At 47.6% G+C, this 20,994-nt stretch overlaps 1 protein-coding gene across 4 annotated transcripts in view; it reads left to right on the top strand.

The window, feature by feature from the left end:
- Window positions 1–20,994, top strand: part of SH3PXD2A (SH3 and PX domains 2A) — a 265,522-nt gene that overhangs the window by 72,438 nt on the left and 172,090 nt on the right. For 3 of the 4 annotated variants that reach the window (XM_076338945.1, XM_076338946.1, XM_076338944.1), the window contains exon 3: window positions 6,517–6,592. In XM_076338945.1, coding sequence (XP_076195060.1) covers window positions 6,517–6,592 — 76 coding nt within the window. Of the gene's footprint in view, window positions 1–6,516; window positions 6,593–12,037; window positions 12,135–20,994 lie in introns of those variants that run through there. The other variant, XM_076338947.1, reaches the window with a different exon arrangement.

Genomic DNA, 20,994 nt, shown 5'->3' with positions numbered 1-20,994 from the left:
GTTGGTTTTCAGCTTCAAAATGAAAGGAAATTGCTGTTGCTCCTCAGGGTTTTAATTAATAACCCTTCTTCTGTTCTGATATCTTACCTCCCCTTCTCATCTAAGATTTTGTTATCTACAACAGGGACTTTCAACCTTTTCTGATTTGCAGATGCCCTGAACTCCTCCTGCTGGGGGAATGAATTCCATCATCACCAGTTTCAGATCCCTGGTAGCACCTTTGCTTTTCTTCCAGTTTCTTTGTCAGCCCTCTCTTAAAAGTGTGCACACAACCCCACACACATACAGATGCCTCCTCTCCTCTGCCCCATCTCTCAGTTGGCTGTAGCCTCTCTTTCCTCCTTGGGACTCTGAGCTCAGATCAGCCTCCTGAGAAGACATCACCAAGAGCTGGGATCAGCGTGTGCCTGGTGCATAACTGTCCTCATGTACTTTACCTTTTAAGTCCAGCAGTGGCTAAATTAAAGTTATTGTCGGCTTGCCTCATTTTTAATGAAAAATGCATTTTCTAATGAGCGCTTGGAAAATGGGAAGCTAATATGTCTCTTGAAATTCAGTGTAGGAAGAGTTGTAGCCTTGGGACCACTTGAGTGACCGAGAGTAAGGTGGCAAACTCGCTGGGGTTTCTGGGGGCACCTTGCCAAAAATCTGCTGCTCTCCGTTTCTTGGTCATGGTTTGGTTTTCATCCACTGTTTCTCTGGGACAAAAGTAAATTATACACTGTGGAGGGGGAGCGAGGCCCCATCTCTCTCTGCAAAAGGTCGGAGTCCTGCGTCCCTTTGCAGCCGTGGATGTTGTTTCGCTTGCCAAAGTGAGGGGTTTGGATGAAAGTCATCCTCAGGGTCTTTGTGTGTTAAAATAAATCTCTCATGATTGCAGTGCTGACCTCCCGCAGGGCTTTGATTTTATTTGTGCACATGGTAAACCTACATCCACTTAAAAAGGAATCAGCAAGATATGCACACTGATAAGAGATTATGTGGGTGTCCTAATTTGCTCATTTTAAGAGGTGTGGAGAACTTCACTCTTCTGACTGGGGAAGAGTTAAAACTGCTGCAAGGAAGGAAGGGGAGGAATTAACAGCCCAACAGGAAACTCCAGCTAGAGTCTGTAGTGTAAGGCATAGGTGGAGGTCAGGTAACTGTCTCAGTGTATTAATTTCAGGGAGTTAGATTTGGTCACAAACTTCCAAAACCTCGAGACCAAATCAGGAACAAAGTTCCCACTGGCAAATGCCACAAGATCAGGCCATTAAACAGTTTATATGTTCACGTCCCCTGCATTGGTTGGCTTACAGCAGGGTAAAAGCCTCTCTTGCAAAAAAGAAGTCACCCCTTAGTCTCAGGTGCTGTAAGTCCTTATATCTAAACCAGAAAGAAATGTCGTTTTCTGAAAATCTAACCAATATAAATAAAATGTAGTAAGTAAATAGTTATCAGGAAGATGCTTGGCTTCTCGTCCTCAGAGATGCTACTTGCAGCATCTCAGGGGGTGCTTATTTTTCTTTGTTAGATTTTTAATCAGGTGGTAACATCACAAGGCAGACAGGGGCTGACTCTTATTTTCACAGCGGAACTGATGTGAAGTGACCATAGATGCCATCGGCTGGTGATTGCTGAACCCAAATGGTCCTTGTGTGCAGGAGCATCTCTTTCTTCATGGCATATTCACATTCTTAGGTAAAGGTGGCCTGAAGCAGAAGAGATGAGAAGGAAGTAACAGCTTAGCTGTAAGTGAGGACACTGGCTACACCTCTTTTCCCATTTACATGCGTGAGGCAGCTTCCAGAGCTCCCTACATTTATATCAAAAGCATGGAGACTATGTTATTTGCCATTCAGTTTCTGGACCTTGAAGGATGAATTTGGGTCATGTTTGCAAATTTATGCTTTGCACCATAAAAGCTAGAGTAGATTTTTGATGGTTTTTACAGTGAATGCTAATTCTCTAACAATTGCTCACCTCCAGGAGGTGGGACTTTAACAAAAAGGCCAGTTATTATGAGTTGATACCACTGAAATCTTCCGATTCCATCTTGCAAGTCAAGTGATTTCATGGTTATATGCAAGTAGTAAGGAGTGGAGTGGGCCAGTGCTCTGAGCCTGCTCTCATTTTAATGAGCAGCAACTCACATGAGTAATTCCCTTGATTTTTAATGGGATTAATTGCATGATCATTTGCTGACCACTGTAAGAAAGTCATAATCTGGACCACAAGGTTTATAGCAGATCTTCTAAATGAGTTTAGCGCAGAAGCAAGAAAACTGCTTGGAGCAGAAGGCAGGACTCCATACAGGACTTACGTAGGAAAGCTGTTGGCAAACCCAGAGCGGTTTGGAGAGACAAAGCCTGGGGAGGTGATTTCGGTGATGAGTTATTTGTGGACGTGCATCTGTTGTGCCAAAAGCAGGAGTGGGATGTGTTTGTTCAGCCTGACTCCAGACATGCTGCCCAAATGGGTGGGAAGCTCACTTCCCAGTTTCCATACATCCTCCCTGTTTCCAAACGGATCCCCCACCCTGTGACACAGTGACGTGGTAATGGATTTCTTTCTGCTTGTCACACCGGTCATACAATTGGAGGCTCCCCCATGGTGGGATTCACATACTAACGCTTGTAAGGAGATGAACTGACTATGAGCTTCCCCAGGTTTGTGAAAATGCGTTGCCCACTTGTGTTGTCTTGTCTGCCCAAAGCCAGCTACAGCCCTAACTCCATCCTTTGGGCCTCCGCATCCAGACTTCACTTCTTTCCCTTCATGCTGGGATGGTTTTACTCTAGGTGACGGGATGACTTTCTCATTCAGCAAATCTTGTCCCTAAGTTAAATGTCATGTATCAAAGATGTGAGCAACAACTTGTGGAGACTGCCCATGTCTGAGCAGAATAACCTGGGGCATTAAGTGAAGGATATTTTTCATCAATCATATGTATATTTGCAATAATAACAATAATAATTTCCTTTAATGGAAAAACATTTGTCACAGACTAAAGAGTTTTTGACTTTCAGATGCTCTGCAGACATCTAATTAAGTGAATCAAAAATCTGTTTATTGGTCTTTGGCTGTTAATCATCCACGTGGGGAAAGTGCTGTGACTACCAAGAGGAGTTTCTGTGGTTCAGCCCTTAGCTCCCTCCATTCCTGGCTGGAATTATCTCCATGGTTAGTGTCTCCTCTTACCAGAGCTGGGCTGAGTGGGGCTGTTAGGCATTGGCTCAGGATACCCCGTCACCTCTGGGAGATTTGGGATGTTTCATTCAGGCCCATTGCTGGTTCTGTTCCCCTGCATCCACCTCTTCCTTGTCTTTTGCTTCACATCCTTCTCCATGGGTGGGAGGATACAGAATCCTGCTTTTCTAGCATTTTAGATCTAACTTGCACTGGCTTTGAATGGCAGAACTGGGTGCAGGGAAGTGCTGAGGAAGGCTCCATGCTTCTGCTGCTCTTTGTTTGGCCATAACATCCTGAAGTGTTTCCTGCGCTGCAGAGCTGAAGGGCAGTCATTACCTTCCAGTCTGTGTTGCAGGTTCTCTGTGCCGTTAGTACTCATCCATACCGACATTGTCACACTGGGAGTGCTTTTTCAGGTGTTAATGAGAACAGCCGGGCATAGAGGCAGGGGCATAGTTGCTGGGCTGCAGTTATGTCCTTGCTCAGATCCTTTTTAGGTCTGTTGGGTTTCCCATGTCATGCCTGAGATTCAGCCAGTAGTTTCCTCCTGAACCTCCTGCACAGCTGCCCAACACCAGCCTGTCTCTTTTGCTGGGGCAGCACAAATGCCAGACCCAACCCGTTGGTCCAGGGGCCGATCCACAAGCTAGCAGCGTGTCATCTGGGGTCAGCGGCTTGGAGAGGGACTGTCACACTCCTCTATGGGTGCCCAACCTTGTATGGCCTTTTAGGGGAGCAGCAACTTCATTCCTTGTCTTCAGTTTCGCACAAACGTGTGCACGTTGCCCATTGGGATATTGTCTCATATATCGAAGATGAGAAATCTTCCATGTTTCCCGGGGACTTTGCATTGGGACAGGCTGTGTGCATAACATGCCCCAGGTTATTCTGCTCAGACATGGGCAGTCTCCACATCGGTGGCCTCCCGAGCACCTCTGCCTCCCCCCAGCTCCCTGCTATCCAGACCCTCCCAGCAGAGGCAAGAGCCGAGGCGGAAAGTGTAGTCTAGGAAAGTTTAGCCAAACACTTCCAGCTGCAGTTTATTGTATCTGTTTTGCTGATATCCACCCTTTAGCTAAATAGCGCTAAGTTATACACGTTGTGACTCTCTTGATGTGGTTAAAAAGGCTTGTATTAGCCAAGCTAATCTAACTCCAAGAATAACCATGGGAATTTGACTGTATCGGTTCCAGCTTGAATCAGTCACCGTGTAGTAAAGTGAGAATTGCCTTCCTGGCTAAAAGTGTAGCAACAGTGAAACTTCAAGTTAATCGGTGGGGATTCCCTCCCCCTCTTTTTTTTTTTTCTTTGAACAAAACTCCTGCCCATGCCTGACTTCAGACACCCAGAGCTCTACCTACAAGAAAACAAAATTTCCCATTTTCAATAAAAACCACGTCTCTGTAGGCAGAAAAGTGAGTTAGCTAACAATCAGCAAAGCTATGGTCTATTTATTTACCAGGCTGACTCCCTGGTGGGGAAACATGTGGGATCTTTTAACTTTTTCTCCTGCACAGATGTTCCTTCTACTCCCGAGTTTCCTCTTGATCTTTGGTTTGCTGTACCATATGGTGAAAATGCTGGAGATGTTGTGTGCGGTGGAAGAGGAGAAGAATTCTGTGTGCTTAAAACAAAAACAGTAAAAAAAAAATAATTCTGACTGTTTTTTTCCCCATGTTAGCAAAAAAATATTTTTTAAAGGAAATCTGTCGAGGTAGCAAACCCGCTGTTTAACTCGCACACCCTCACCGTTGGACATGTAGCATTGATGAGATTAAATGCTGATTGACGAGCTCCCCCCATGCAGCTTTTGCTGCCACTTTACACATTTGTATTGAGCTGTAGATCCAGTTCAGGTGAGGAGATAGGGGTCCTGCAAGGTCAAGTAACAGGACCGCTTGCTTTCCTTCCTTACCTTCCTCAGAGGCCACAGGGCCTGTGGGCTGTGGGTTGAAAGACATCTCTCCTGGTCTGTTGGAAATGAGTCACTGGGCTAGCAGGAGCTTTGGTGTTCCCCCAGCCCAAGGAAGCTGGGGCTTCTGTGTAGGATCAACAGGGACATAGAGCATTGCATTGTACCTCTGAAATGTGGGAGAAAATGAAATAGAGTATGAAGATTTGGGTATTTATCTTGGTAGCACCATGGGCTGAATGACAGCGAAAGGGTGCAGAGGGTGAATGGGAGGGGTGAGAGGCTCTGGCAGTTTTCAGGGCTGGGGACGGTCTCTCTTGGGCAGGTCCATAAAGGTGCCACTGGAGCAGGTGCTTCTTTCCTTTCTGGCTGAGGTTGTGCATGGCTGTTCGGCTGATGTTCAGCCTCAGTGGCACTGGTCCATCCAGGCTCATCACCCAAAGAGAAATTGTAGGGCTCATTTAGGAACATCAGGTCAGCGTACTGCTTTCCTAGGCTTGCTTCCATAGAAAGTCACTGGTGGTCAGCAGTCTGCTCCACCATGCAAGCTGGCCATAGCCATCAATACCTCTTTGAGCTCTTCAGGTTAAAGGCTGGTTGTGGCTCTGCGGTACAACAGGATCCTGAGCCTGGTCAGCCCTTAGGGGTGTGTTAGAAACAGGTGGTTGTGGTGGGCAGGGTTTAGGAGTTGATGGGGCAAGATCGTAGCTGATGTGAGTGAAACTCTGTCTCAGGTGGTTTGTAACCATATGTTCAAGGGTGCTTGTCACAGGCTGAGGGCACGTCCACTGTGAGCTCTGCCTTCTGGCCATTCGTGGTGGTGTGCTCTGGGATGCTCTGCTCTCCCAGGGCTCCCTCCCTGCTCCCCTTTCTCTGGTGCTGTCCTCCACGTGGACTGCAGGGGAAGATATTCCCCCAAACCCATCTCTCCCTGGGCAAGCAGGAGTGCTCTTACTGGACCAGGGCAGTGGGCAGTGCCTTGCCAGCAAGAAGGCAGAGTGGGTGTTTTATTAAATAACCTTTAATCCAGTTGCTTGAACAGTGTTTTTAGCCAGGCGGGTGGTCTGTCTCAGGGACAGGTAAAAACTGTGTCTCCACCAACATGGGCAGGCTGTGGATCAGAGACGAGGCGTGTGTTTTGTAACAAAGGATGAGACCCTAATTTTAGAATGGCGGCAAGGCCAGGCTCAGATGTCTGCCTGGGCCCCATCCCAGCTTCTCTGCGCTGCCAGAAACTTGCCCTCCCTTTCCTGGAGTGAACTGTATCATACTTTTTTATGTACAGACTCCCGTGCAGCAAGGCAGAGGGATTCCTGCTGTTGCTTTGCTTTGCTAATCCTCTTTTAAACCACACACAGACCAAGAGATTCTCTGGTCCCTACACAGCCGGTCCATATTTTCCCCCTAAGATGTTTTTTCTGTTTCCTTTGCAGATGCAGCTTCTGGATAAGTTCCCTATTGAAGGAGGCCAGAAAGACCCCAAGCAAAGAATCATCCCTTTTCTACCAGGTAATGCTGTGGGAAAAGCCCTAAATAAGATGAGTGAGAGCAGTTGGGGACCAGTCTTCCAAAATGCCTTTTCCCTGGGAGCTCGTACATGCTGCCCTGTGATACCAGACCTCCACCTCCTCCTGAAATAACTGGCATGGTGTTTAGGGCTCCCGGGAGATCTTGCATCAGCTGTTCAGGTTCAGGTTGGCTCGTGCCCTGCCACACAAAGGGATTCAGTGGCTCCTGGGCGGCTGTGCCTGTGGGGTGCAACCAGACAGCCTGAGCTTGGGCCGCCAGTTGGGAGGCCACTGGAGACCAGAGACACTGTCTTCTTCGTTTCTGGATGCCGTGGCTCTGCAGGCACTGTTACTGTACAATAAGGAATGAATAATCAGAGTTGCCACTGGGATATAAAGGAAACTGAAAGAAGGTTAAATGCAAACAGGGATTTCTGTAACTCTGGCCAAAAAGGTAAGTAAATATCTCTTTGGCCTGAGCCACTGTCCCTCTGACAGCTTTCAGAGAGGGGCTGGACGTGATGGATATCCTCTCCTCCGGGTAACGGCACCCACGTCCACACAGCTTCTTCCAGCAGCGACTGCAGGGATGGCATGGAGGAGATGAGCCAGACCGCAGCGTGCTCGGGCCAGCTCTCTATTGTCTGACTGCACAATTCTGGCTGTTGGTTTAAAGTTTGGCTCGCTGCACTGCCTGTCAGGATAAATGGAGTATTTTCGGATGGTTAATAGGTCTGTTCTGTCTTTAACTATAAAAAGGAGATCCCAACTCTTCCCCAAAGGTCTGTAAAGAGAAGCTGGGATGGGAGGGCTTAGTCCTCTCCAGGAACGTGCTGCGGTCCCCAATGCTGTTTGCAGGCAGAGCAGCTGCTTGAGACGTGTGGTGAGCACAGTTCCAGGGCAAGTGGGGAAGCAGGGACTTGGAAACCAGCAGCGCAAATATGTGACGCAAGCATCGGAGCTGCAGTAGGGCAGCACGGCAGCCTGGCAGCCTCCATGGACCTTCTGTAAAGGCAACCCCAGGATCGGGGTTTGCTCTCTGCAGTGCTCTGTGCTGCATCCAGCCCCTCTGCAGCCAGGGGGAGGTGGTGTTGCCTTCCATTTCCAACCTGGAATGAGGAGAGGAGTCCAAGCGTGGGTTTTGTTTCCAGCTGTGCCACCAACAAACTCATAGACAAGTCACTTTGTGAAACCTCTGTACGATGAGGATGGATACTGCTGGCCTGCCTTTCTTGCTGGAAAGCATTTCTAGATCCTTGAAAAGCACTGTACAGGAGTGCAAATGGCTTTAGGTGAGGTGCTGTAGGAGAATCTCTGTCTGCAGGTAACAATTGTTCCTCCTGTATTGACCGTCACCAACCCATTTCTTTTACTTTGTCCTAGAAGAATGTTGGCTGAATGCAGGTGACTGGTGCTCAGCCTGCGTGCAGTTCTTAGTGATGGATGTCCTGATATATGGGTGGGTGATACTTGCGGAGGATGAGATACATCCCATATGCCCATTACGACACTTCCTACTCTTACCACCCTCCAAGAACATGAGGGAGATGGTACTGCTGCATGTCCTTGAGGGGAAGAGTTGTATCTGGAAAACATTTGGGTTGACTTAGTGTCCCAAAGAGAGAAGCTGCCAGAATAGAATAGACCTCAGCTGTATTTAATTTAAAATTTCTGTGATATACATTCTACTTTTGATATCGAATCTCTGCCTCTTTCTTGTTGAACTGCTGAAAAGCCCTTGTTGCTTTACCCAGGAACAAGGTGACTCAGCTAAATGTCAAACAATGTCAAACTCTGTTAAATAAACTAGCTGCCGTAATTATAATACGCATGGCATTTCTGCAGCCAGAGCCGTGGATTACTGAAACGAATACCTAGCTATAATCTGTCTTAATTAAAAAACAGCAGGGCAGATGTTTGTACTTAAATCCTACTTTTATGAAGATGTTACGATCTTGCTTGCTTATTATGGGCCTGATTCAGCCAAGCTGGAGTGACTCTGCATGCTGGGTTCTGAGAGCCCGGGGTTTGCCCGTGCCGCTTGCAGGCTTGGGCAACTTCCCCCTATCAGGTCTGGTTTAGAAAGCCAATGCATGCCAGCCCGTGACTGCCGCTTGTCAGTGATGCTGTGGTGCTCTCCTGAAATAAAGGCATGATCTGTGCCTGGGAATTGAGGAGCCACCTTTGCAGGTCATTTTACCATGGCAGAGGGTGTGTACAGGACTGTCCAGCAGGTCACCTGTAGTGTGGTGGAGCCACAGCAGCAGCCTGTGCAGCCATTGCTCCATAGGCTGAAGTGGGTGGTGGCGGTACCTGAACCTCCTGCTGCAGCAAAGGGCGGGAAAGGAAGAACTGAGGGATGGCCGCAGCAGGTTGGGCCACAGGGCCACCCAGCCCTGGTGGTGGCCTGATGTGGGTCCCGAAGGAGGAGTGCAGTGTCCCCCTTCCTACACTCTGTTTAGCAGTCGCAGCAGGAGTTGGGGGATCCAGGACGCTGGGTTTGTTTCTGGCATGGAGATGGAGAAAGGAAGATGTCTAAACTGACAGATGAATGGCCTTTGGGACACCCTCCTGGTCTATCCATGATCATCTGGATGGGAGACAGGGCATGCAGAGGGTCTTGTCGGGTGAAAGCATGCTCCCACATCTCCTTCCCACAGGGAAAGGGCTAGCGTGTGCTCAGCTGTCACCCTGGCATGGTCAGGAGCACTGCTTGGCTATGCCTCTGGGGCAAGAGCCTGGACACTTCTCCAGGTCCTGTGGCTTGGGCACAGTCATGCTATGTCTCAGCTTACTCCACACAAAGCAGGGATGGTGGTGCATGATCCTTACTTATTTGGAAAGCAAAAGGTGTCCCATTGCCCTGTTCAGCTCCCGGCTGTACATATCTCTCTCTCCCGCTGTTGGCACAGATTGCAAAAGTGTTTTGCTGCAGGTTTCGTCCCCACCTGGGTGCAAATGGCTACTGCTTTGCTGATGCCTTATGTGTTGGCTGCGATTCTTGCTTTCCGTACAGATGATAGCCCCCTTTGCACTCAGCGCTGCGGGTTTGGAGTGGTTATATGGTTGCAAATTACTGGGCAAGGTGCTTCCCTGTTGGGGCAATCAAGCTTTAGTATTTGACTGTGCTGGAAGCCTTTTCCTGTAAAAACCAGGGAAGTGTAACAGAGTTCAGAGCCTTGCCCACCAAGGAGAGGCCATACTGGGTTCAACTGCAGGGAAGTGCAGTTTTTCTTTCCTCTACACACCTTTATCTTATTTTTATCAATTTCTTTCCTCAAGTATTTTTCCCCCCCTCTTCCCTCTTACACAAGTAAGGACTCTACAGCTTTCAGTGCCATGAAGAGGTGCAAGGAAATTATAAGCAGTGTCAGATAGTCCTGTAAAAGGTGTCCTGTGGATTATTTTGTAGTTTGTTTTACTTTTTCAGAGTCACTCCCCTGCCTTCAATTTTTCTGTGAGGTTTTTTTTTTTTACCATACCAAAAGGGCAAAACTTAAATTTTTCCTCCCCTTTCCCCATTTTATCTTTTTCCCATGAGTTTTTCCTTTCTTCTCTCTGATTTCCCTTGTTACTGTTGGAAAAGTCTGCATCAGGGGAGGTGAGGCAGAAGAAAACCACATAAGAAAACCTGTTTGTGGGGTGGTCAGAGAGCGTTTTTTTAGTTGGTGGTATGAAATTTTTGTTTGTGAGGATGGAGGGAGATTGTAGAAGAGTTAGAATAAAATTTGCTGCAAAAACCCTTTCTAGACCAAAGACAACAGTTATTTAATACTGTAAGAAGACAAAGATGAAAAGCGCTGTTTGGCTGTACCAGTGGGACTGTTGGTTGAGCCCATTTGCAGTGCACTGATTTCTCCATCACCTCTCCTGCTCCGTATCTGAAGAGCGACCTTTGGAGTGTGGACTCAAAGCTTTGCTAATTTTATATCTGCATCAGCAGAGAGAAGAGGATATGGATTTGGGGTCACTTATTTCAGGGATCTTGAGGTAATTAATGAAGGAACTTCAGCTGGAAGGAGAAGACTGGTCTGTTGTAGAGAACACAGTGGCAAGTACAAATGACAGAGATGGGGCGATGCAACCCTGGGATTAACAGTTTTGCAGTGGTTGACCCAAGACTCCAGGGTTTGCATTGTTTTTCATTTCTCTTGGAACTAAGTGGAAGAGCCATCTGGAGACAAAGCTGAAGTTGGAGGGATGTCAGCTCCTCTTGCTTCCAAGGCCTGACCTTAGGGAAAACGCACTGCACGGCATGAAATCATCCCATTGTGCTGGCTACTGGGCTGCTGATCCCTGCCATGGAGAGAGGCTTGGGCTTTCTGTGGCACGGAGGTCTGGGCATTGATGGTGGCAGCCCCTTGCACTTTCTTTCCAGATTCCAGCTTGGTCCCTGCCTGGACTTCAAACCAGTTTTGAGCCCCACTGAAAAAATTGGAGGTTCTTGCATAAGCTGTGCTGAAAGGAGAAGATCCTCATGGGGTCCCTGCTCTGCAGCTTCCCTGCTGCCTGGAGAGGGAGACATCCCGCTCCAGGAGACTGCTTTGTTTGCCTGATTTTCCTTACCCTTGGGAAGCTGAGTCCTATCCCAGGGGACCAGGGGGGTCGGTGCAGGCTGCCCTACCAGCTTGATCAGGCAGCTGCAGAAGCAACACCCCAGCCTGGCTCCAGTCCCTGCCTTCAGTGCTTCTCTCTTCCTTTCTTTCCCACTTGGATTTTTCTCCTCCCTTGATTAGAGCGAGGAAAGAGGAAACCATCATTTTCGGGGCACGTGCTGCCGGCAGAGCTTGGTGGCTGTGTCCTGGGGCACCAGGAGGGATGCTGGCATGATGGATGAGATGTCACCAGCTGTTGTCTGGCCCTGCCATGCCCTGGTGACCTGCTTTCCCCCAGAGAAGAGAAACGCCCCGGCACCATCTCAAAGGAGTCTCTGGGGCCTTCTCCTTCCTTGGCCCTGAGGCAGCAGGAACACGCAGTGTGCCTGCTGAGGCATTTTAAGGACAGGCAGCAAATACAGGGTGGCAGGAAGATCCCTGCAGGTAGTGCAGGTTTGGCCCTGTTTTTTGCTCCTGAGCTGCAGTGTGTGGCTCGTGGCAGCGATGGTGGGTGGGGAGCGGGGTGAGCTGCTCCATGCCAGGAGGGCTTTGCCCGACTGCTTAATCTCTGGGCGAGGCTCCCAGTTCCCCAGAGGAGCCCCAGCCTCTCCTCCTCAAGGTTTGCTGGGGGCCGTTCCCTGAGCAAAGTGGGAGCTGGGAGCAGGAGCCCGGCCCCGTGCATGAGTCAGGAGGGCTGTGGGAAGGGAGAGGTGCAGTCGCAGAGGGCGCGGGAGGCCATCCCAGCACCGCCCAGATACCTGGGGCTGGCGAGGGGTGCCGGCAGGCAGAGAGCACTGGCAGCGGGCAGGAGCCTCCCCATTTTGCACAATGCAGGAGGACGGGGAATAACCTCTCACCAGCGCTGGCTGAGACCTTCCTCGCCTCTGTTTCTGCTGCTTGCGGGCTGCAGTGGGGAAGGAGATCTCCTGCCGATGAACTGCATCCCAGGTGGATATGTCTGCTTTTCGGTTTCGGTTTGGTGTGTTGGGCTTCCCCCCCCCCTCCTCTTTCCAATGCTGTCTTTTGGGAAGAAGAAGCTGAGGAGAAGGGCTCAAGCAGGTTTGCAACAGGAGGATTTCGTCCGTGATGATAAGAGCAGCTTTTTTCCCTCTCGGTTGTGTATATTCCAGCTTTGCTCCTTTTGTTTTGCTCTGGGCTGGAGGAGAAAAAGCATTTTGTTCAGAGGTCTTGGGCAGTCATTCTTGCGCTGAAGTGGAGATGACAGGCTCATCCCAACAACCAGCACTGCCATGACCTTCAGATCCAGCGGTTCCTGTTCCACCTGTGTAAATCGAGACCAGGATCAGCAAAATTAGGATGTGGCCATGTGTAATTTTGGCAAAGGTGCTGCATTTCAGCGGTGGTCAGTGCATGCGAGGCGTTTTCAACATTTATTCTGCCCACCTTGGGAGGCAGGGGGCACGGTGACTGTAAGGAGCGTGCTGGCTGAGAAGGACCCTTAGAAATCTCAGAGATACTCTTATTGTAGGCTATTTTCTCCTTTGGAGAGGTGGTTGCTAGCTGGGCATTTAAAAGGAAATGCATTCCCTATCCTAATTCTTAGCTGGATTTTATGTGCAAAAATATATTTAATTTCAGACTTGTTTTCCATTTTTGATTATCCTCTCCTGCAGCGCTCTGAGCCAGGGCAACAAGGTGTTAGTAAGTGATTTTAACTTTTCTTTGGAGTCATTTTGAATTCCTGACCTACGCGGAAATGAAAAGTGTTGCAGCAGTTTAGAGCCAGTCAAAAAGTTAGCTTAAAGGTTAAAAAAAAAAAAAAAGAGAGATCAGATAAAATTCTTTTTATCTTAGACCCAGTCGTATCTTACTTTTCAGATTAAAATATGAATTAAGTTATCCTAAACGGCGTTCCTTTAATATGCAGGGGTAGTCTTGCAGGTGTGATAGGCGCATACACAGAGAGAAGAGTCTCATATGTCTGGTTTGCTGAGCCTTACCTGTGTAACACAAACAACCAAGATATTCTGCTGTGCTTTCCTATATATGAGGCAGCAAACTTTCTCAGATGGAGAAAGAAGGGCTCTGCCCCCCATCCCCTTCCACCCATCTGCAGTAAATCAGCATCGCAGTCCCCTGTCCCTACCTCAGAGGAGCTGCCAGGGAGTGGGGAGGTGACCCATGGCACTGCAGCATGGGATGCTGGGGGCTTGAACAGCTATGGAGAGCTTTTTGGGGGCCACTCCATAATGCAATATAATCTCCTTTTAATATACATATTTTCAGTTTTTGTGCCTGTTCTTTGAAAGGGGAGAGTGCCTCCAGGTTTAAAATGAACTTATGTTTGAGCCAGGGTAGTGTGTTAGCAAGACAGCTAACAGGTCCTTGGCTTGTTTCCACTCCAGCTTATTTAGGACTTGAGTGATGCCAAGCTTCTGGTGAGCTGCTCTTCAGGAGCTCCTATTGTTTGAGAAAGCAGTTTCTATTGTTTCTTTCTATTTTCTGCCTTGCTAGGAGAGCTATTGCGGAAAATTCATCTCCTGTCTCTCACAAGAGGAGAATGGATTTCCTGTCAGCTCCAGGCTTGAAGGGAAAGCAGGGGCTGCCGGGAGGAAGCGGCTGTTCCTTGTCCGGGCGGCAGGAGGATTGATGATTTCGAGGGGGGCAGGCAGGCATATTATTTTCTTCGGGCTCTGTGGAGATATTTTTAGGGTTTAAGTCTTTTCTGGTTGAAAGACAAAGTCGTCAAGTGTGAGGTCATAGGACGCCCTTAGGCTGCTTCCTACTGAAGAAGCTGCGGAAAAGGCAGCCACCAGCGACCGCCGGCTTTCAGAGCTGCCCGCCAAGGAAGGGGGGCTGTAACAAGCCCTACGTGATGGAGTGCAGGGGGGCTTTTGGCTTTGCGTGCTAAGCCTGTTTCGCAGGCGTCATCAGGCCTTCTGGAGGTCTTCAGGCATTAATAGGGCATGAGCCAAAGGCCTGATTTCAGTACAAAAGGAAGAAGGGAAAAAAATAACGATGCTGGCATCTGCCCAAGTACCTGTTCCTCTTCCCTCTCTTTCAGTCTCTTCTGAGTCCTTTCTCAGCGTACAGATCCAAAATTCACTGTTGGGCCGCTGAAATGAGGGGCTGGAATAGGAGAAAGCTACAGAATATTTTTCTGGGGCTTGTACCTGCTCCTCTCACACAGGTTAAGAGCTGGTATTTTGCTCAACCAGAAACCACCTCTGGGCAGAAATCAGCATACGCAGAACACGATGTGCCTCTCATTAGACCATATGAGCCTCCCAATGAGAGTTTTGTAACGATCAAGCCACAGTTTCAAGGGAAAACAAAGAATGGAAAGGGGTTTTGGTTTGGGTTTGCTTGAAGCCAGACCTAACGGGGATTTTTTTTTTTTTTCCCCAGCACTGGATGCGAGACTGAAAAGGCCAGGGCAGGTTTTCAGTGCTGTATAGCTGCTTGGACTCCTTGGGGAAATATACAGATATTTTTACTCAGAAATTAGTTGGATTTTGATTCTTGTTTTTAAAGGCAATAAACAAACACAACTATAGACTTGAAAAGCAGTTTGAGTTGCATTGGGCTCATCGTTTCCTCAGGCAGCCATTCCAGATGAGTGTGCCCTCTACTACTATAATTACTTTTTAAAAATAACTCTGCAAGTCTGTAATCTAAAGTGGGTGGTATGTAGCAAGTCTGAGAGCATTCTGCATTCAACCCACAGGCTGGGGAGAGGGTGGCTTTATATAAGGGTTTGCTTGTCTTCATCTCTGGGTTGAAATCTGACTTTTTCCCACAATTCATCAACAAATGGCCCATAGAATGAAAGTGCTTTTTAACATGGGAGTCAAGCTTGCCAGGGTCTTGGATGGCTTTGCAGCCCCACAGGCTCTAGATATTGCCTCTGGATGTTACTTCTCTGCCTAATCTTGTCTCTGTTGTATTCAGATTTAAGCTGCCTGGGCAATAGAGGAGAGCAGAGCCCAGCTGAGATTCACATCTAAGTAATAGTCTAGACTTCTGTTTTAATCTCTTTTCAGCCCACTTTGCCTTTTGGCTGGGCCAGCTGATTTATTTATATACTCACATGCTTAAAATAGGTTGTGATTATTTTTTTCCTGTGGATTGGAAACAATGAACCTGGGAATTTGCTGCTTGATCGCAAGTGATTTCTCCTACTTTATTTTCTCTATTTATTAAGCTTTTTGGGTGCTGATTTTCTTAAGTAAGTGTGGTGTGTTTGCAGACCTCCCTGCTCCACAATGCAGCTATTTTCAGGCTCTCGTGCACACGTTTGTCCTTACTCATAAGGGGATCTTTATACTCAGGAGCAGAGTGAGGGGATACTGCGGGCAGGGATTTGCCAAACTGAATCTATTTCCACTATAATGAAATAACCCGTGGCAGTGTCTGCCTCCCTGTGATTTTTTTTTAGAGTTGTACTCCTGTTTAATGGGAAAGCTGAGGTGGAGAGAGGGAAATAACGTGGGAATTAGAAATAGGAAACCAAGGGTAGGTAGATGAGGAAAATAAAGTAAGCCCTAGAAGTGGGAAATTCAATCCTCTTGAGCTTCTCCCATTCAGAGAGGTGCTAATACAGGCCCCAGGCTTGTACTCAGGATGGAGGTAATTAATGTTTGCTCTCAAATTTCCTTGGGTCTGAAGTTAAGCACTTTCACCATGTCATTTTCTATCAGGGTTTTGCCACCTCTAAATAAAGAGCAGAAAATTACATTCCTTCTGCTTTTACATCCTAAGCATTGGCAAGTTCAGACTTGCAGATTCCTTCTCATATTGAGGGCTCTGAACAGCACAGGGCTGACCTGGAATAAGCAAAACATTTGCAGTCTGGTTTGGCCCTTGATGAGGTTTTATTGGAGGTGTTCGGGCTGGTGGGCAGACTTCACTTTTTCACTGAGTGCACCGTTAGATATGATTCCAACCAAATTCTTCCAGCTCTTCTTCCAACTCTTCCCACCAAATGCACGATACCTTGGTACCCTCTCAGGCAAGCAGTAAAACCATCAGAGTACAGGGTAAAGGCATTTGTGCCTATTCCCACTAGGCAGCGTTGTCACCGCTGGTCTATTTAAATCATTAGATGTGGAGAGCAGAAGGGCAAATGTTCCTATCTTAATCCCGGCTCCTACAAAACAGAGCAAACGCAGAATTGTGTGTTTAGCAGATTTCCTCTTGGGAAGAGAAGTCTCCTATAGATAATCCTTTTAGCAACATCTCCACTGAACAAGGCTTTGTCCGAAGAACAAAGAAAAAGTCGCAAGCTTGAAATATGCCTGAATTTCCTGAGTGCGCTCGCCGCTGCGCAGGCAGGAAGCTGTGTTAGTCTGGTTTGGATGTTTGCTCTGAAGTGGCATAAACAGAGTGTCGGGTCTCCTGGGATCCTCATCTGACCTGTGGACCAGGGGATAGGGATTCCTCTAAGCTGCAGCTACGAGAAAGACTACCATAGTCATGCAGCTCTGTGCCCGTGTCTCTGACTGTCCCGTCTCCCCTTTGGCCAAATCCATCCTCTGAAGATCCCGGGTAGATGCAGGAGCCGGCAGCAGAGATGAGCGGTGCAGCCACAGTAGACCCAGCACACGGGGGTGTTAAGCTGCCAGCCAGCAGGGAACTCATTTCCTGCACAATTATGAAAACAGCTGATCTGTGACATTTTAAGAAGGGGGAGAAAATACAGGGCAGGGGAAGGAAGGCCCCGGCTATGTAAATATTTACTTTTGCACAATGTCCCAGCCACCCCATTCTCCCAGGGGCTGGGAGAAGAAGGGGTTGCTTGCTGATGGCTCTGGTATGTGGTGACGGGATGGGAGAGCCAGCAGTGGGCTGCCCGGAGCTGGAAGGAGCACGCTGTCTGCGAAGCAAAAGCTGCTCTGCTGGAGTGTGGTGCTGCCCTGCTTGACCCCCTTGCTCCCTGCTGCATCCCACAGCCAGGGATGTGCTGCTGGACCACCAAGAGCTTGCTTGAACCACCTGCCTGGGCCTCTCTTCCCGCTCCTTGGTCTTGCTCTAACAAAGCCAAGCTAGTGAGGTACCCCTGCTAGTGAGGTATATCCTTGCTCCTTCCCAGAGAGCAGCCTTGGGAAGGGGTTTGGGGAAATGAAGGCACAAAGCTTTCAGGGTAGTGCTGCTGCAGGCAGATGAGGTGTCCAGGATGTGGGGACTGCAGTATCATCTCGGGTGATGCCACCACCACATCACATGCCCACCTCCAGCCATGTCTGGAGCAGACGTGAGCCATGTTGATTGCAGAGGACGCACTTGCTAGACCTGATTGAAAAAGACCCTTGGACACAGGTCAAAAAAAGACCCTCAGAGATGGGGAAAAGATTTTGTTTTGATCATGATATTGTTCAACCTGATACAATCCCGGTTTTCAATTTCTTTCCCTCACCCTAGACAAAAATGTTATTTTTTTGCAGCCCTGTCAAAGAGAGGGTGAATTGACGCTCTCTGGTCTATAAATGTTGGTCAGTTGTCCTTTCATTAGCCCTCCTCGGCCAGGGTGGCTGGTGCAGTGCCATGCAGATGCTGTGTACATTTGACACGGTATCTGACCACCGGGGCAGCTCTGAAGTCCCTCCTGTGTGTACTCAGCGGGTGGAGGGAAAGCTGCTGCGGCGTGCTTTGCCTGAGGTGCCGTTAGTCTGTGTTTGTAGCCAGGACTGCACTGTCTAAAGCTATGCTTCTGCAGTACGGCGGTTGTATCAACACGGGGTGACCTGTACGTAAGGAGATTCAGTGAGTCCCAGTAATAGTGACACCAATCCACTGGTGGCTCTCAGCGTATTCTGCTCTCCCAGTGGTGTCTATGAAAACAGAAGAGTTGGAATAGGTGGGATTCAGAGATTTGTTTCATGCAAGTGGTTGATGTGGTAACAGAGGTACCTCCAGCCTGTTCCCCTCCACCCCTTTCATCAAGGAAATATTGGCTAAGCTCACTCCCCAGGACATGCACCATCCCTCAGTGAATAAACACAAGGGATTTGTGTTTTGGGTTAATTCTGCTGCTGGAAATCAAACCCCGTCCATGGTCAGATGACATCTTTTTTCTTGGAAAGGGACCAAGGTTAAGAAGACAAGGAAGGCAGGTTAGTTAAAATATGTCGAAGTCTCTTGGGTGTAAGTAAAGACTATAAATAAAAGCCTTTTAACTTGGAAAAGAACTTTAGAGTGATATGATCAGGTTCAATTTAGTCCAAATATTGCTTTATGTCATTAAGCTGTTATCAAGTTTTGGTTCAATTGCAGTAGTTTTATGGCTTCAGTGCAGTGGGAACAGTTGCAGCCTTTATGCAAGTAAAGCATTTCCCCTGAAACGTTTGCAGTGAAGACTGCTGTATTGTGCAGGAACCTGGGAGTGAAACTGCCTGGAAATGAATAGCCGGGGAGGTGACCTTCTCTAGCTCTTTTCTTTCTCCATTCCAGAGTAACTACACAATCTAAGGATTTGTATCGTGAACAGTGAGGGGATTTAAATGAGGTTTAGTTTTACATTCTCGTTAATGAATCCTCAAACTTTGTAATAAAAGCTGAACATTTTTACTTATTTTCTCTTAAGCTGCAAGCGTGTCTGATTCAGCAGCGTCTTGAGATGATTTGTCAGGATGAGAAAATAAGTCACATCCTTCTTCCTCTTGGGATTAATAAGGAAGTAGAATAATCCTGTACCCATAATATTATTTCAGTTGGGTTTGCATAATAGCCTGGAAATGGTTATACTTGATGCAATGCTTTGTAATGATGATGTTTCATTCTTTGAAGTTAGATTAATTCATGTCACAGAGTCAGATCCGCACAAATAATAAATGACTTTTTTTTTTTTTCAGTTTTTCTTAACTAACCCTCATCTTCTGATCCAAGTTTTACTATGGTTGATTAGAAATGAGTAGATTTTAATGCTGTTTCTGCAGATATCCAGCACCATCACAGCCTGGAAAGTCCCATCTCACATTTGGTGTATTTACATGTCAGTGTGGCTGTGGGTTTAGGAAGATCTTGGTGTTCCTAAGGAGTCTTGCTGTGTGCATGCCTCTGCTCTGCAGAGCATGAGTACTTCCACCAAAATCACTGTAGTTGACCCTCTCCATGAGCCAAGGTTTTCCACATGCATCTGGACCATTATTCCTGGCTTACCTTAGGGAAAGTGAGAGAAATCAGGCCCCCCATAATTACTTACAAGCTGTGAGCTAGGCACATATGTAAATACTTTCAGGGTCACAACTGAGCTCTTTATTTTTAATATACTTTGTTATTAGTAATCGTTTTTGAAGAGATTGAAAATCCCACCCGTAAGTTTCTGTAGCGTAAAGCCTACTCAGCCTTGACCTCTGCTCCTGGTGGTATCATTGGATTTACTGTTGACTTCAGCAGGAGCAGTCACAGCGGGTCTGAGTGCTTTTGAAAACCCTTTCCCTGTGTTTTTCTGTACAAAGCCCATCACCGTAGCTGCCAGATTATGTGACACTAGGGTTTAAAATGACTTAAGAATGAAATCAAACTGATAAGAAGGCTAAGATGTAATAAAGCTAAGCAAAGTAAATTTGCTTTCTTTCTAAGACAAAGCGACTTTCACAAGGTTTTAATTTTCTCTGGCCCAAGTGGAAAAGCAATCGAGTTTGGTTCATTCTGCATGTGCATGCTGGGCATGTGTTGATACTGCTCCTGTGAAGCCCCGGAGATGACATCCCGCACCCACCACCATGCGTGGGCTTCCCTGGGCATGTGGGAGCAGGTGAGGGGGGCTGGCAGGGGGCTGGAGCCCACTTCGGGGGCTTGGTTTCAATTTCTCTCTGTCCCCCAACCATAGGGTGCGATCTTGGGAATCATCAGTTAAGCCCATGCTTAGTCATTAATTCTGCCCTAGTTTTCCCCACTGCCAGAGGTGCTTTACAAATAGGAAGCAGAAGATCTGGGGATTCAGGTGGGATATAGAGGGTCCAAATCTACCCCCAGACTCTCTGCACTTCTTCTATTGGGGAAAAAGAGAGACAAACTAGAATTGCCATATCTCCCCGTGTCGTTAAAAGAATAAATCTATAAAAAGTTGTGTAGCGCACAAATACTGCAGCACTAAAGTCCTTCTGTAATTGCCTATGCCCGACTGGTGCCTTTATTGCTGTGCTTAAAGCCTCCATGCTCACATCTGTTTGCAGATGTCCTCTGGAGCAGGGTGGTCTCGTTGTAACAGTGATGATAAATACTTCGCTCTTATGGATTAGGTTATTCCTCACCGAGTTGTTCTCTGTTTCACTGGAGGTCAGCTATACTCATCATCTGTTAGGATTTTCTCCCCCTGGGCCCCCTTTTTTTTTTTTTTTTTTCCAATTAAACCAGATCCTTTTTTCTGCGGTGACAGCAGATAGGAACATTCCTCCAGGCAGCCGTGAAGACAAAAACGTGCGGGCAAGGGTGTTGCCTCTCTCTGGGGGCTCCTCTTCTCCCATCGCCGGCTCCCAGCGCTGGATACTCGCTCCAAGAGGTGGTTGTGTCCTCTCCATACCATCCACTCCCTGGTTCACCTTCCCTTGAAAAGAGAGTCCAGATGTTATAATCCTCTGGTGAGCCCTAAAACTGGCAGGATTTTTGTGTTTGTTTCCCTCCTCCTGTTTTATTTTCGTAAGCCTATAGATTGACTTTATATCTCTTAAAGGTTTCTAGGCTGGGAGACTGCTTGCTTTTCATCTGCTTTTAATTAAAGCAATATAGGGAATTAGGCCTTTCACAGGGGTGGTTCTGGTGATGGCTATGAGTGTTTTTGTTAGTTTTCCTCCCTTCTGAGCAAATGCTTGGAAGTGTGAGTTGGAGCTTAAGCTTTTTAATTACT

Source organism: Aptenodytes patagonicus, chromosome 5 (genome assembly GCF_965638725.1).
Source record: "Aptenodytes patagonicus chromosome 5, bAptPat1.pri.cur, whole genome shotgun sequence".
Lineage (NCBI taxonomy): Eukaryota > Metazoa > Chordata > Aves > Sphenisciformes > Spheniscidae > Aptenodytes > Aptenodytes patagonicus.
Note: the sequence above shows the minus strand (reverse complement) of the source record. Positions and strands in the feature narration are given on the sequence as shown.